This window comes from Argiope bruennichi, chromosome 2 (assembly GCF_947563725.1).
Source record: "Argiope bruennichi chromosome 2, qqArgBrue1.1, whole genome shotgun sequence".
Lineage (NCBI taxonomy): Eukaryota > Metazoa > Arthropoda > Arachnida > Araneae > Araneidae > Argiope > Argiope bruennichi.
In genome coordinates this window covers 18,742,508-18,758,092 of record NC_079152.1, presented here as the reverse complement: position 1 = coordinate 18,758,092, position 15,585 = coordinate 18,742,508, and the positions used below count along the sequence as shown (strand labels likewise).

The following is a 15,585-nucleotide window of genomic DNA, read 5'->3' as shown; positions in this document are numbered from 1 at the left end:
TTTGTGCTTTCTGACACATATATGCAGGCAAAATCATGGGTGTAGTGATTGGCTAAAATAATAATACATTGGCTTTTTCTAAAGCAGGTAGAAGCTCATGTTATATGTAGTAATTCTAGAACAGTCTGACAAATGAATTAAGAATGATTTGAAATCGAAAATATACCTTGAAGGTGATTACTGGTTCTAAATTCCAAACTGAAAGTATTAACAGAAAATAATACTCCACATCTTATTTTATGTTAAAGTATAAAAAAACAAAAACAAATCTAAAAGTTGCCAAGTAACTAAATAATGAATTATTGAAATACTTAAATTTTTATTTATAAATGCATATCACTGAACTTTATTCTTAAAAGTTTTGAAAATTCTTTATGTAGAAAATGATTTTGCATATCAAATTTTCATTTAAAAATATTTAAAGTTTTGAAATTTATTATAAAAAAGAATACCAATAGTACTACTGACAAATATATAAGAACTTAACAAAATTTTTATTAAGAGACACCATCTTTAAATAAAATGAACCACAATAACAATAATAATAATACTTTATTCTTCAATTTTTTCATCTTCTGATTCATCTTCCTCATCTTCATCGCCAGATACTTCAGCATTTTCCATTTCAAGTTTGTCAAAATGTCTTGCTAATTCAGCTTCATCAAGATCAGTAAGCACTTTAGGCTGCAGACAAAGAACAAAAGTTAGAATCTCAGCTCAAATAACTACAAAATTTAGCATAAACAGATTTAGGAGGTTAGGAATGTGCACCTAGGAACATTATTCATTTTAAGTTAAAAATTAAGCAACATTTTGATGCCTTCCACAGAAAATATTATGTTTTCAGAAAATATTATGAAACAAAAATTATTCTTAGTTCATTTTAAAATATAAAAAAATTATTTTTGAGTTAATTTTAATTTAACTGACACAAATTTTACCTCTTAATTATAATACACATATTTTAAAATATTTTCATCCATTATTTGTAACAATAGTTTCAAAGAAACTATTTTCACTGCCTTTTTTATATATTTAATTACATATTTTTCTTCATTGTTGAAGGTTAAAGAATGATACATATATATACACACTTGGCAATTCTGAAATACTTTTTTACTTCCTAATTTGATTTCAATATTCTTTGTGCATATATGTAATCTATTAATAAAACTTTTGAAACATGAATTATTGCATTATTCAACATGAGTAATGAGTTAAAGAATTATTTTGAGGAATTTCCAGTGAAAACACAAACAGAAATGCAGACATTGCTAATCCTCCCATCAATGTTTGTCATTTTTTTTTAATGGAGATAACTTCTAGATCAGTTAAAACCAATGATTTAAGTGCCTTGCAATATTCACACTTTTATCTGGCAGTTTTGATCATTTGCAATAAATGATAAAAATCTTCTTTGTATTAAGTAAAATCATGAAACTTTGAATAATTATATGAAGTATTAATAGAATACTCAATGTTAGTGTTAGAACATTTTTCGACTGTTTCATTAAAACTAATACAGACCAGAGTTAACATCATTAAAAAAGTGTTTAAAATAGTATATTATTAACACTTATATTTCCTTCTTTAAAACTTGATGGCTAATCTGAAAAAATATTAATATTTTTCAAATAAAAACTGAAAAGGATTTTAGCTCTATGTTTTTACACTGAATTAGATTTTGGTAGTCAAATATGCAATACATAATGTTTACAGATGATATATATAGACAAAATTAATTCATATAAAGTTGTGAAATCTAAAAAGATTGCAAAACCATCAATTTCTAAGACAAAAATCCATACTTCAAAAAGTCTGCTTTGCAAGCAAAATGTAATCAAGTTAATAACTTAATGAAACTTCTACATTATTAAGTAGGAATATTTAAATCGAATACTGGTAGGAGGTAATGTAACTTTTTTTATATATACTTAATCTGATTTCAAACTGTTAGCTATGCCCTTAAAACCACAAAGAAAAAAAAAAAAAAAGAAAAAAAGAAAAGAAAATTTTTCAATCATATTAAAAGATTTGCAAGAACTTACAGCTGTCACTACATTAAAAACACCATCATATTCTTTGATCTTATTCTGAATTTCATTAAGTGCATTTTGTAAAGCTTTAAGTCCATCAGACTTCTCCATTGTTGTTGTAGTACATACATACAGAGGAGGAGCTATTAAATTGATCTGAAAATAAAACATTTATTATATAATTTAAAAAAAATTATAATAACATAATTAAAAATCAAATTGATTATGTTTGTAATGGAAACATTATGCAACAACAATTAATGAATAAAAAGTTTTGCTGGATGCACATTTATGCAAAAGTATAAATACACATAAATACATATTCAGAAAGATGTCAAGTAAATGTTTTATGATGTCTCAAAGGAAATGCAATAAATGCTATTTATTAATTTTAAATTACATTTATCAAATGAAAAAAAAAAAGGTACCATGCTGATTTTTTTTAGTTCAAAAACAAATATATTTATAAATATGCATTATTTATAATCAGGGCCCAACTTGGCCAAATTGGGGCCCAGGGCAAAAACTTCTTTGGGAGCTCCCTTTGCTTCACTACCTCAATAATTAAAAACTGAACTTTATGGAGGCATTTATATTTTTCACCTCATTATAGATATATAGCAAGAAAATTAACTAGAACCTAAAATAGCTATAAAGACCCCCCCCCCCCACCACCACCACCAATGGTCATACAAAATAAAGTTCTGTTCATTTTATTGATAATCTGACAATTCTATGTTCATCATTAAAAGGATATAGCAAAATTTTATTTAAATTTATAATTAGAAAATGTAAAGACTTTTTCAGCAATTTGAATTAACAAAAAATACCATAGACAAATCATATGCACTTAGAGAATATCCAGACTGATTCATTATTCAAATTCTAATTCATTAAAGAAGGGAACATAAAAAAACAACTTTCTATTCAATTTGGGGCCCCCCTCTGATATGGAGCCCGGGGCAACCGCCCTGTATGTCCCTGCCCTAGTCAGGCTCTGTATATAATAAAAATGTACTTAATATTGTTAAAATGATGTGATGCTACTTCCTAGCTTGGTTGTTCTATCACCAGAAAGACTGATTTACAGTCATCTGCATTGCATGCTGCTGGATGCCGAGCCAGTCGTCCCAAAGCTTAGCGACCATTTGGTGACAAAATGGACAATGCTTGAAACTTCAAGAATTTTGTTGATCCATCCATTAGGAACCGAGATACGCCTGATTGGTCTAGAAGCTTCTAGTCCCGCCTCCAGGGAACTATAAAAGGACGGCAGTCTCAAGCTGCCAGTAATTTTAGTAGGAGTCACTGACAAGTAAAGAGTCTTCGAGAGGACAGCGAAGTGCCAACGTTGCGTGGAGCGAGTGCAGAGTTGAGCTGAAAGCATCGAATTTTGTTGTCTACTGTGGAAGAGCATTGTATCTTTTGTGTACTAGCCAGTTGTGAGAAGCAGTGATTCGGCAGTTAAAACGAGAAGAGACAGTGAGAAGTTCAGCCATTGGAGAGACCGTAGAGCGAAGCTCTGGGGATCCCCTCTCCTGCTGGATTCTGCATGGCTGCTTCATGTGTTGTCCAGTGTTCGTCTCAGCTGTAAATATTTGTCGTCTTTGTGTACTCGTGTCTTCGTGTAAATAAACATAGTTTTTTCTACTGTCGGCTGCTGATTGTGTTTTCACACCATACGCCCACTATCAAAAGAATCCAGCGGTGAGGAAAATATGACATAGCATTTCTCTGTACCTTTTGTGGCATGCTAAAACCCAATAACTTCAATAGAAATTACAAAGCATAAGAAGAATCACGCAAAGAAGATTATGACATTTTTTATGAAGATTATGAAAACAATTTTTTAAATATGTCTTTAATGAAGAAATCATTTACCTTTATCGGCATATCTTCAGTAGAACAATTAATCCCTGCTCTCAGAGCATTTTTGACTGCATCGATACCTTCATAATCATAGCAGCCAACTTCAATATCTAAAGTTAAAATTATATATTAAATCTAAATTCATACAAAAAAATCAGAATTACATTTTATTTAGTTATGAGATGTAAATAATGCAAATTTTATATATTTAAAATAAATTTTTCAAATGTCACTCAAACAAAATTTCCAAATTCAATACCCACCAGCTCTTATTCTGACAGCTTGTGGTGTCAACCTTCTTTTGATATTTGCTAAAAGTGTACTTTTTGTATCAGGATCCAAATTACATTCATCTAAAATACTTGGATCACTAAAATATAGAAAAATGTTTTTAATAATCTTTATAATGAGGTAAAAAAAATAATTTTATGAAACAAACAAAAACATATATGAACTTCTAACCAATATGAACTTATCTGATGCAAGACCAATTTGAATCTTCTATATAACTAAAACAATCTTTTATAGCATATTATGAGGTACTATAAACACTAAAGATTATGAAGTATTTGCAGAATTCTAAATAAGTTCTAACAATTTAGGTGTAAGCCATCCAATAAAGCATCATTAACAGTATTATCATACATTGTATTATCAGAACAACTTTTCTGAAGAATAAAATTTGATATCAATATTTGTTTTGAATATCTTAACAGGTAATTAGATAGAATATATATAATTACAGTGTAAGTATCAAATTATTAACTGACACAATCTTATTAAAAAACAAAGTGGTGATTTTTATTCTGATGGAATTAATTAAATTAGATTAGTTCTATGAGTCCAAATATTTTCAAACAGTCCAAGAATGGTTAATATCCACAAACATTGAAATATCACCGCTGTCTCCAAAATTATTGACAAGCATTTTCCAAAATGAACTGTAAAAATTTAACAAAACAAGAATTTATAACAGACACAATTTATTTTCGTGCTTCAAGCAATATTATTTGTGTCACATTAGTATAATGTTTTGTTATGCTAATAATCAATTGAAGTTTGAAAATTATTTCCTAATATTTAAAAATAAACCCATTAAATGATAGATTGTATTATTTAAAGCTTCCAAAAGAATTCAGAGCTTTTTGCTGTGACTTACTTGACAGCATGTTTAAAAATATCATAAGAACTGGCTTGTTTCTTAAATTTTTCATCAAAATGCCATGCTGTTTTCCTATACAAATCTTCTAATTCTTCATCAGTTTCATATTTAAGAATTTCTGCCACATGGCGGAGAATACTATTCACCTAAAATATTTTTTTAAAAGATATATTAGAATTAAATTTATAAAAAGTATTTTGCAGAGATAAAACATGTATAAAATAACTGCATTTAAAATAAATATATTTATATGTAATATTATTCATCAGATATTAAATGCCTATTTTTCATGCTGCTTTCTTATATTATTTATTTAAAAACAAAAATATTTTTCAGAGTTTTGAAATATATTAAAACTATAAAAGACTTACAGCTCTTGCTTTTGCAAATTTTTCTTCACACTTTTCAATATCTTCAGGTGATACTCTTCTTTTAGATAAATCAATATATCCTATAAAATAGAATGGAAGTAGTAATTAAATTCATATCTCAATAAATTAAATTTATTCACTAACTAATATTCACTTACTAATTAATAATATTCACTTACTAATTAAGCAAATGTAGTAAAAAATAGCAGTTATTAGAAAATTTTGGGATTCCACAAAGAACAATGACAGATAAATTACTAAGACAAAAGAGAGACACAGCTAAATTTAAGCTTTTAAAAGGCAAAGCTAAATCCCACTAAAAATATTCATTTTCTAAAAATCAAGATTATTTTATTTATTTCTTGAGAAAATCTTACAACTTATATAATTTTCTTTTTTCACTATATAAATATAAAAAATATTTTTCCTTTTTAATTCATCACTTATGTGCATCTAATCCTTATGAAAAACATCCTCAATTAGATGCCTTTTTTAGCTATTATATTAAGGTATTAGAAATTCACAATAACATTTTGCCTTCTAATCTTCAAAACATAGGTTAACAACCAATTATTTGCTAATTTAAAAAGAGAATGATCAAAATTTTTTTAAAAATGGAATTGCATAAATAAAAACATCACTTAAGATATAATAAAATATATTTTTATGCTGATATGTTAATGAAAATTACAATTACCCTTTTCTTTGTCCACTCTTATTACTACAACACACTCATCTCTGCCTACACGGATCAACTTATTTATGGATCTAATACGCCTACGAGACAGTTCAGACAACAGAATCATTCCTTCAATGTTATTGTATTCTAGAAGAGATACATAAGCACCCATTTCTGCAATAGATCGCACTTTAACCATCACCACATCCTCCACCTCGGGATATTTTTGGGAATAGAAGCGACATGAAAGTGGCATCTTGGACTTCTATTTTTACAATCTGAAAAATTCAGTTTATATAATAATAAATAATAATCATAAATTTAAATATAAAATAATTGAATATTATTTCTTACTACTTTTGCCTCTGGCAATACATAAAAAACATTTCCTTTTATTTATATAACATTTTTTTATAAGGAAAATAATGCAGAAAAATTAATATTTAAGCTTTAATTATACTTCTGGGATCAAAAGGTATTCTAAATGCTTCACTTAAAAACATCTATAGTAGGTAACATTTTCAAATTTGCATCAAATATTTTTATAACTTTTGCAAACATTTGGCAGTAATCAAAAATTTATTTAATTTTATCATCTTAAAATAAATTAGTTTTTAATGAAATATTAACTTTGTTGCTTTTTCCAAAATAATAAATATAACAGAATAAAGAATATACTTCAAAATTTGTTTCCAAAATGCAAAATTGTCTTATTAAAAATGCACTTATACAGCATTTTTAGTGAGACAATTACATACACAACAAAATACAATTTGATAAAGAGCAATCACAACTTATATTTGAAAATACAATTTCAAACGTAATATGGTACATATAATTACAAATTAGTTAAGCATTTATTGATTTACAACAAAAAATAAAAATGATTAAAACTATTTAGGAAAATTAAAATTTAATGTACATCTAATATTTATAGAATAATTCAGTAACAATCATAAATATTTGTATACAACTGTATACCTTTGTCAAACATTTAGCTTAACTGCATGCCATTAGGGATATCTTCAGCAATTAATCACTAGCATGCAATAAATACACAAATATTCTATCATATTATATTGTTTATTAAAAATGAGCAACTACTGGAAGATTTTTTAACTGAACAAATTGACTGGAACTAAGCATCAACATTAAATAATGAGCAATTATTTACACAATAAAACAAATAGAAGCCACAATAAAAGTACATTTCATTCTACTTGTATTTAATAATTGACAAAGATTTTTCTTTCTTTTTTACAGAATCATGTTATCATTAACACAAAGTTTAATGATAGCTGCAAACAATATTCATTTGCAACACAATAAAAGAAAACTGCTTCTTTCAGTCACTTTAATTAGCAATAGTATTAATTACAATGTCAATTACCCTAAAAAAATTGCAAATAACATACAAAAGCTAAAAATTTAGAATACTTTTCAAAACAACCTGATTTAAAAGTTTGTGTTTTACAGAGCAACATTTCCTGTAAAAATAACTAGGGCTTTTAACTCGATTCCAAATTTTATTAGTAATTATAAAAGCTGATGCAATAACACATATTAAATGTTTAAAAATATGGGCACGAAAGGTATTTTACAAAACAAATTTCAAGAGAAGTCATTACATAATCTTAAAACGTATGTAAATAAGTCAACGTGTACATCTAAAACTTGTTTATAAACAATAACTGGAAGTACTCACGAATTTCTATAAAAATATGTACAATATTTATTTTTGTTGAAATGAGTACAGCACACGAGCCGAAAAGATTGATGTTTGTAACCGTGTGTCGAAAGATTTCGCGGTTACAGTTGCATCGTGCTTTTCATATATTTAAATTATATTTCTGGAATCGTTACAGAAATAATTTGCATTTCAAATAATTATATCAATTTAAAAGCATAATTGAGGTTACAATATTTTATAATATCTTTGATTTGGCTCAGTCCATAAAATTTTATCTACCTATAGATAACAGATTTGAATATCTTTTATTAGAAGTTGAAGTGATAGTACTTGCATTTTGGCGCGGTCTGCAAGTTTGTTAAAGTAAACATAGGTTTGAGCGTGTAGTAAGTTTCTGTAAGTTGAGTGATCTTTATGAATTAGCGATAAATTGACAAGAATTTTTTGATTATATAAAGATGGAAGAGGATGCAGATGATCTGGATAATTTGTTTGATGAATATGATTCAAATGATCCCCAACCGCAAGAAAATAACAATGAAGATGCTGAAAATGACGCTGCTGTTCCTGAAAAAGTCCCAGTTCCTAAACGTGTTGTGAAACATCCTAGACTGAAATTCAATCCAGAGAGGTTATTTTCAAATTCTGTTTTAAGTGATATACAATGCAAATCACATTATAATTTTTTGAGATTTGCATAATTTTTCTTAAATTACAAAATTAAAGAGACTCTTTTAAGATAACAGCATCCAGAAAGCTTGACTTTATTTGATACATATTATAATTTTATTACAAGAAATATCTTTCCTTTTCTTTTATAATATTGATATTAGGATGCTGATGAGTAAAAAGTTTTATCATCTAATTTCTCTCATCTCAATTCTTTCAGGAGTAATTGGGTGATAATTTTTATAGCTTACAAAAATGTATTATGTTAATCGTGATATCATTTCATCTCATTGACTTTTGATAAAAATCACAAATTTTTAAATTAAGGTCTATGCATTTTTAAATAAAATAAGATAAAAGCATGTCGGTTTGTTAATTTAATTTGCTTTTTATGCTTATATTTTAAAATATTTAATAATGAATAATTATGTGTAGTAAAAGTAAAGATTAGTCATATCATGATGATTGTAAATGCTTTGACAAATAAAGAAAATTACCACCACCCTTCTTTTTTTAAGTTTGTATATTAGGTTTTGAATGAGGGGGGGGGAATATCGATGTTAATAGTATTTGGTTAATTGTGAAAGTTGCATAAATTAAGTTTTAAATTTTTACACCAAAAGGAAGTATGATTCTTGAAATTAACTTCACATATTTTTTTTTTATGTTGAAAAAAAATTTGTTCATTCATTTTAACATGTATCTTTTATGAAATATGAAAGGAATATCCAATTACATTATTCATCTCACTGAGAGAATTAAATGGCAAACTGTATTTATATGTTTTTACTTTGAGAATCGAAAGGGAAAATTTAATATACATAACTTTATAAAAAGCTAACTATCAAAATAAGCAATTATTAATTTTTTTAAAATTCTTTTAAGAATATTTTAGCTCTATTTTTATCTAAAAAATTAATATCTATTTTCCTTTCACTTGGTTTTTTATATGTTATTTCATTATAGATTTTAAATAACATCTTTCACTATTAAGTTTAGTTTCTATTTATGGGTAACTAAAGGTTCCTGTAATTTTCCTTTTCATTGAAATCAGGAATTAATAGCCACTTTACCATTATATCTCATAATATTTTACTTCATTTTAAAAATTCTTTTTCTTTTATTTATAAAGAAAATTGTAGAATATTCTAATTCAGAATTTGAAAATATTGAATTTGCTTAATATTCTGTTATAAATTCATTATTATTATTATTATTATTATTTGTCCCTTTGTATGTGAAATTATCTGAGTATAATTCAACTGCAGGAAATTATTATCTTTTATATCAGTGGACTACTTTTTGAGTATTGACTAATGATAGTATTAAAAACTGCTTTATCTGTTTTAAATATAACTAGATTACTTAAAGATTTATTAAAATGTTATTAATTGTTTTAGAGTAATGAATTTAAATTTATATATTTATCAACAATAAATTTCTCTGAAATAAATAACTTAGAATATTTCTTCATTGTAAAAAAGTTCTATTTGAAATATGAACATTTGCTTTCAGATTATGTGGTAAACGAGGAATTCCAATACTTGAAGATCATTTTAAAGATGTGAAATTTAAGGGTAAAGGGCATGAAGTAAGTATATAATATTTATTTATTTATTTATAAATTTCCTCTTTATCATATTATTGTCTAAGAACTGAAGTTAAGAATATCCAATAATTTTTTAATATTACACTTTTAGTTTAGGTATTAATATTTTTCAAATGTTGTATGATGTATAATTTTCTTCAGAAATGTTTTCTCTATAGTTAATCACTTTGATTAACTTGTTGGTTTTAATAAATGAGATACTACATTATTACAGAAGGAGGATCTCAAGAAACTTTTAACTACTTTGGAACTTTGGACACACAGGCTCTTTCCTAGTATGAAATTTGAAGACTGTCTTCGTCAAATTGAACATCTTGGGAAGAAACGCCCTGTTAAGGTAAAAATTCAAGAAAGTTTGCTTAATTTCTTTTGACAGGTTATCACAGATTTTTTGATACTTTAATTTAATATTGATAGTTTTAAAAGGTATTAAATTTTGGATAATTTAATTTTCTAACGTAATTAAATGATGCATACAGAAATATTTTGAGCATTTACATTATCTTTCACATAATAGCTGTATTAATATTAGCAATGGATGAAGCTACTTTTCTCTTTTTTAATTCTTATTTATTTTTTTACTCTCTTTTAATTAGTTATTATATTATAAGACAGAGAGTGATTTTATCTGAAAATTAAATATTATATTATCACATGCATAATGTGCTTGAAATTTTCTTTTTGACAGACTTGTCTCCAAAAGATACGGCTTGATTTTCCAATTTTGGATAAAGATTTTGTGCGTAATGAAGACGAAGAAGAAGAAGAGCAAGAACAGCCAAATGAATTAGAACCTGAACCACCTGTACAAGATGCATTTGATCGATTATTTGATGACTATCGAGAAAGGGCCGAGCCAGTTCTTACTTCTATACCTAGCAGCTCTCAAAATGAGGGAAATATTTTAGGAACTTCATTTGGTTCTGTAAGTATTAATTTACCATAATCTTGTTCTTATAAGTAATACTGATTATCCACAGGAAAATAAGTTTTTCTTGGTTAACAAGCTAGTATAATGCTCTGTCACAGAATCATTAAAGTGTAACATACCTCACAAAATAAATAGCTTGATCTCTAATAATTTTGTGGAATAATTTTTTTCATTTGTGTATTTTATGATGACTAGATTTGTTTTTAATTGAAGAATACACAATCGTTAGTCTACAGATCTTGAACAATAACAGGAGAAAGGGGAGGTCTTGAGAAGCCCTTTGATTCTTCTTCCTCTAGCTGAAATGTAATCTTATCTTCTGCCTTTAACTCTTATCTTCTACCTTTAACTCTTATCTTCTGTCTCTAGCTGGTCTGAAATGTAAAAGTTAATGACATGACAAATGGTTTGTGCCTGAATGTGAAGAATTTCGATCTCATGTTTTTAAATATAAATAAGCATAATATTTTAAGTAATACATATATAATCTTTTATTGTATAATTTTGTAGTGAATAGTGAATTCATTTTTTTCCTACCAAAAAATAATTTTGTTTAAATTTTGTCTATCTTGAGATTATACACCATTGACCAATAAATATTTGGACACGCATGCAAATGAGGATATCTGCAGTTCAGATCTACTTCATGCCTTCTGTACTTAAATATCATGTAGAAAAGAGCATTGGCATTAGTGCCATGATACGAAATTTAGAGTTGTCTGACTTCGAGAAGGACATAATTGTCGGATATCATAGAAATGGCCGATCCTTAAGGGGCATATCTAGCGAATTAAACATTTCAAAATCGATAGTGGCTTTTGTGATTACAAAGTAAAAGGTGAGTGGTTATTGTCGGAATGTGCTTTGATCCAGCAGACCCACAATACTAAGAGATAGAGACCGAGGTATGCTGTCCAAAGAAATTCGGAAAGCCGCACCAAACCTATGGCCCACATACTCCAGGGGGGTTCAATAAATATCATCTGCAAGGAAGCATATTTGCTTGGTTTCCATGGTTGTGCTGTCAAAATTGAACCGTAGATGAGTGGAAACTGGTTCTCTGGAGTGATGAACCAAGTTTCAATCTCTGCCAGTCGGATGGCAGAGTCTCAGTTTGGTGTATGCATGGAGAATGCTTTTTGCCAGAATGCATTGTGTCAACAGTAAAGTCTGATGGAAGTGGAATTATAGACATTAGAATGATTTGCCCAAATATTATGTCTGATGTGTTCTTATGATAGATAGAGAGCTGTGTTACATTCTGATTTTAATATTCTAATTATGGAAATTAAAGTTTTCTGTGACATGTATTTGATTAAATTCTTTCTTTAAAAAAACTGCAGTTAATATAATCATAAGAAGATAAAAATTATTTATACTATTATATAATACTCTGCTCTGTTAACAACACTTTCTGCTGATATTTTACAAAAGTTTTATTGAAATAAAATAACTGTATAAAAAATAGAAATTAAATTTAAAAGTATTTGATGAATACTACAAAGGGTATTCAAATGAAAAGGTATGAAATAACACTGTGGGTATAAATGAAGGTTTTATTCAAAGTATATACCATAGGCCTGAGCATAACGGGCCGGAATTCCTGTAGCCGTGATGAGACCCAGTTCTTCACAGCGTCCTTGAGTCTGCCGACCTAGTTGAAGCGCTTCCCTTTCAGATGTTTTTCAGAAACTTAAACTCTAATGTGTACTGTGAAACACTCTGAAGACTACTGGAGACGTGTGTTATCGTAAAGCAGAACCACACCCTCTGTGAGTAAGCCCCGGTCTTTTGTTTTTGATGGACCTGCGTAGTCTGTGGAGCATCTCACAGTACTCATTGGAGTTAATGGTTTTTCACATGCACTGCCACGTCAGTTGGATGGCACTCTTTATAAGAGCCTCTGCTCTCTCCTGTGATCGGAGACTCCAATCATATTCCTAGATGTCTCGCTATATTCTCCCGCAAATATGTTAACGGTTACTTTTTTATGACGTTTCGTACCTTTTCATTTGAACACCCCTTGTCATTAATTATTTTATATGTGCGTTTCACAATAAATCTGTTTGTTGGATCGGTATTATAATCGATAACAGCTAAAATTTGCAGAATGAGAAATGAATATTCATTACGCCATTTCATAATGTATTTTAAAGTAATTAATCTTTGAACATAATTTGGTTTCAAGTGTTATAAATGATAATTTGTCTAATAGCACATATACTTAAATTGAAACTACTAAATGGTGTAATTTTTGTGGCTCTTTTATGCATTTCTAAGATCCTTATTTAAAATGTTGCAATATCAAAATCCATTGTTGATGTGGTTTTTGCATATTTATTAACATTTATTATAAGGCAGAAAAAAAAACTGAAAATTATTTAATTGTAAATGATTATTTTTTATATGTTGTTGAATAATCTTTTTGCATTTATTTAATTCCAGAGCATAAGTGAGGAGCAGAAGAAAAGAATGGAATATAATAAGATGTTAGCAATAGAAAGGAGAAAAGCAAGGCTATCCACCATGCAATCAAACAGCCTTGATACTGAAAGCTCTACAAATGTAGAGACTGTTCTTAATTCATCACTTAGTGGAAGAAGAGATGATGATGATCCTAATTTCTTGTTTAATTACCTTCAAAAACAATTTACAAATACTGAAAGCTCTAGTGCAGATAAAGAAACAGAAAAAGGATATAGCCAATCTATGCAATCAAAAAATAGGCAAGTATCAGAAAGAGATGAAATGGTGGAGTCAGTTGAGAGTGATAGACATGAAACTGATTTTGGTATATTGTCAAATGTTACAAATAATGATTGTACAAAAGATAATGGCAAGGAAGAATTAGGATTAGATGAATTAATGGATTTAGTTGATGAGGACAATAAAGATGGAACTGACCATGATACATCAAGTGCAAAAAATCAAGATGAAATTGATCATGATACATCATCAAATAATTGTGCAGATAATAATGGCAAGGAAGAGTTGGGATTAGATGAATTAATGGATTTAGTTAACGAGGATAATAAAGATGGAACTGATCATGATATACCCTATGTAAAAGATAAAGATGAAATTGATCATGATGCATCATCAAATAATTGTCCAGATGATAACAGCAAGGAAGAATTGGGATTTGATGAATTAATGGATGTAGTTAACGAGGATAATAAAGATGGAACTGATTACAACACATCCTGTGAAAAAGATAAAGTTGAAATTGATCATGATACACTCTGTGAAAAAGATAAAGATGAAATTGACCAAGATGCATCATCAAATAATTGTCTAGATGGTCATGGTAAGGAAGAATTAGAATTAGACGAATTAATGGATTCAGTTGATGAGAATAATAAAAGTGGAAGTGACAATGATACATTATCATGTGCTAAAAATGCTGATGAAATTAATCACAATGCCATGTCAAATGTTAGACCTGATTGTCCAGAAAGTATTAGCAAGAAAGAACAGGAATTGGATGAATTAATGGATTTAGTGGAGGAAAATCACAAAGATACAACTGATGATGATGTATTATTACCTCTTGAAAATGCTGTTTTTGATTCAGATAATTATGAACAAAGTTCAAAGAAATCAGAAACAAATGTAAGAGATTGTAATGATATAACTAAAGAAACAGATGCAGAATTATAAGACAAACATTCTGAAAAGGCAGATAGTAAACTGTAAAGCTTTATTAAGCATATAAATGATTTTAAGGATACTTCTTTCACAATGTTTTATTTACTACTTATTCCCAATTACAAAACTGCACCTGCGGTTGGAATATTGATATTTTTTATTGTAAATTATATTGTATTATTCTTATATATATATATATTGTAATATGTAACATTTTTGTATTGAGTTTACAGTATTGCATTGTATCTAAAATTTTATTTAATAAAATAAGAAAATTGCTTTTACTTTTCATATTTATTTTCTTTTTACCACAAAGGAATCAGAAGAAAATTGTCTAATATGATTCATTTTAAATTTATATAAATATATTCTGTTAACAATACAAGAAAGGATAAAATATGACAAATTATCTCTTTCCAGAAAAATTTAAAAAAAACAAACAGAACTTTAATATAATTTAAGATTATTTAAAAAAATATATTATCTATTTAAAATACTACATATCATCAAAAAAGTTTCCGCTATTCCTTTCTTTTCCTGATTAAGTTCTTAAAAAATGTAACTGTAAAATAAAACACTGGGAGAGAGGTTCAATTCTAATATAATTTTAAAATTGGGGAAAGTGAACTTTCATACTCTAATAAAGATTTCATTCTGCATAAAGTTATGATCCTCTGGCACTACTGCGAATGCCAGGAAATGCTCATATTTTTATTTTCACACATTTCACAAAAATCCAGCTTTTAATTAATTAAAAAACATTACTCTGTGGTTCTCATTCCCACCTTCCAAGATATATATGTGCCAAATTTGGTAGCTGTATATCAAGTGGTCTAGTTTGTAAAGTTAATAGCCCTATGATATTATTGGATTGGTTTCCATTAGAAATGCTCATGTGCACAGTGAAGAGAACATATGTCA

The 15,585-nt window shown here is 27.8% G+C and overlaps 2 protein-coding genes across 3 annotated transcripts; one reads left to right on the top strand and one right to left on the bottom strand.

The window, feature by feature from the left end:
• Positions 1-475: 475 nt before the first annotated feature.
• On the bottom strand, positions 476-7,919 carry LOC129958247 (eukaryotic translation initiation factor 2 subunit 1-like). The gene is made up of 8 exons (XM_056070556.1): positions 7,823-7,919; positions 6,136-6,395; positions 5,439-5,518; positions 5,065-5,213; positions 4,169-4,275; positions 3,918-4,015; positions 2,049-2,192; positions 476-684 (listed from the first exon to the last, which is right to left on the bottom strand). The coding sequence occupies exons 2-8, from the start codon at positions 6,371-6,373 to the stop codon at positions 553-555; spliced, it is 948 nt and encodes a 315-aa protein (XP_055926531.1). The 5' UTR covers positions 6,374-6,395; positions 7,823-7,919; the 3' UTR covers positions 476-552.
• A 244-nt stretch (positions 7,920-8,163) lies between these two features.
• Positions 8,164-14,795, top strand: LOC129961560 (clumping factor A-like). Of its 2 annotated transcripts, none has more exons than XM_056075050.1 (5): positions 8,164-8,438; positions 9,992-10,067; positions 10,303-10,422; positions 10,774-11,010; positions 13,462-14,795. In XM_056075050.1, the coding sequence occupies exons 1-5, from the start codon at positions 8,266-8,268 to the stop codon at positions 14,674-14,676; spliced, it is 1,821 nt and encodes a 606-aa protein (XP_055931025.1). In that variant the 5' UTR covers positions 8,164-8,265; the 3' UTR covers positions 14,677-14,795. The 2 variants fall into 2 exon arrangements, with proteins under 2 accessions (XP_055931025.1, XP_055931024.1); XM_056075049.1 differs by having other exon boundaries at positions 10,300-10,422.
• The last annotated feature ends 790 nt before the right edge of the window (positions 14,796-15,585 follow it).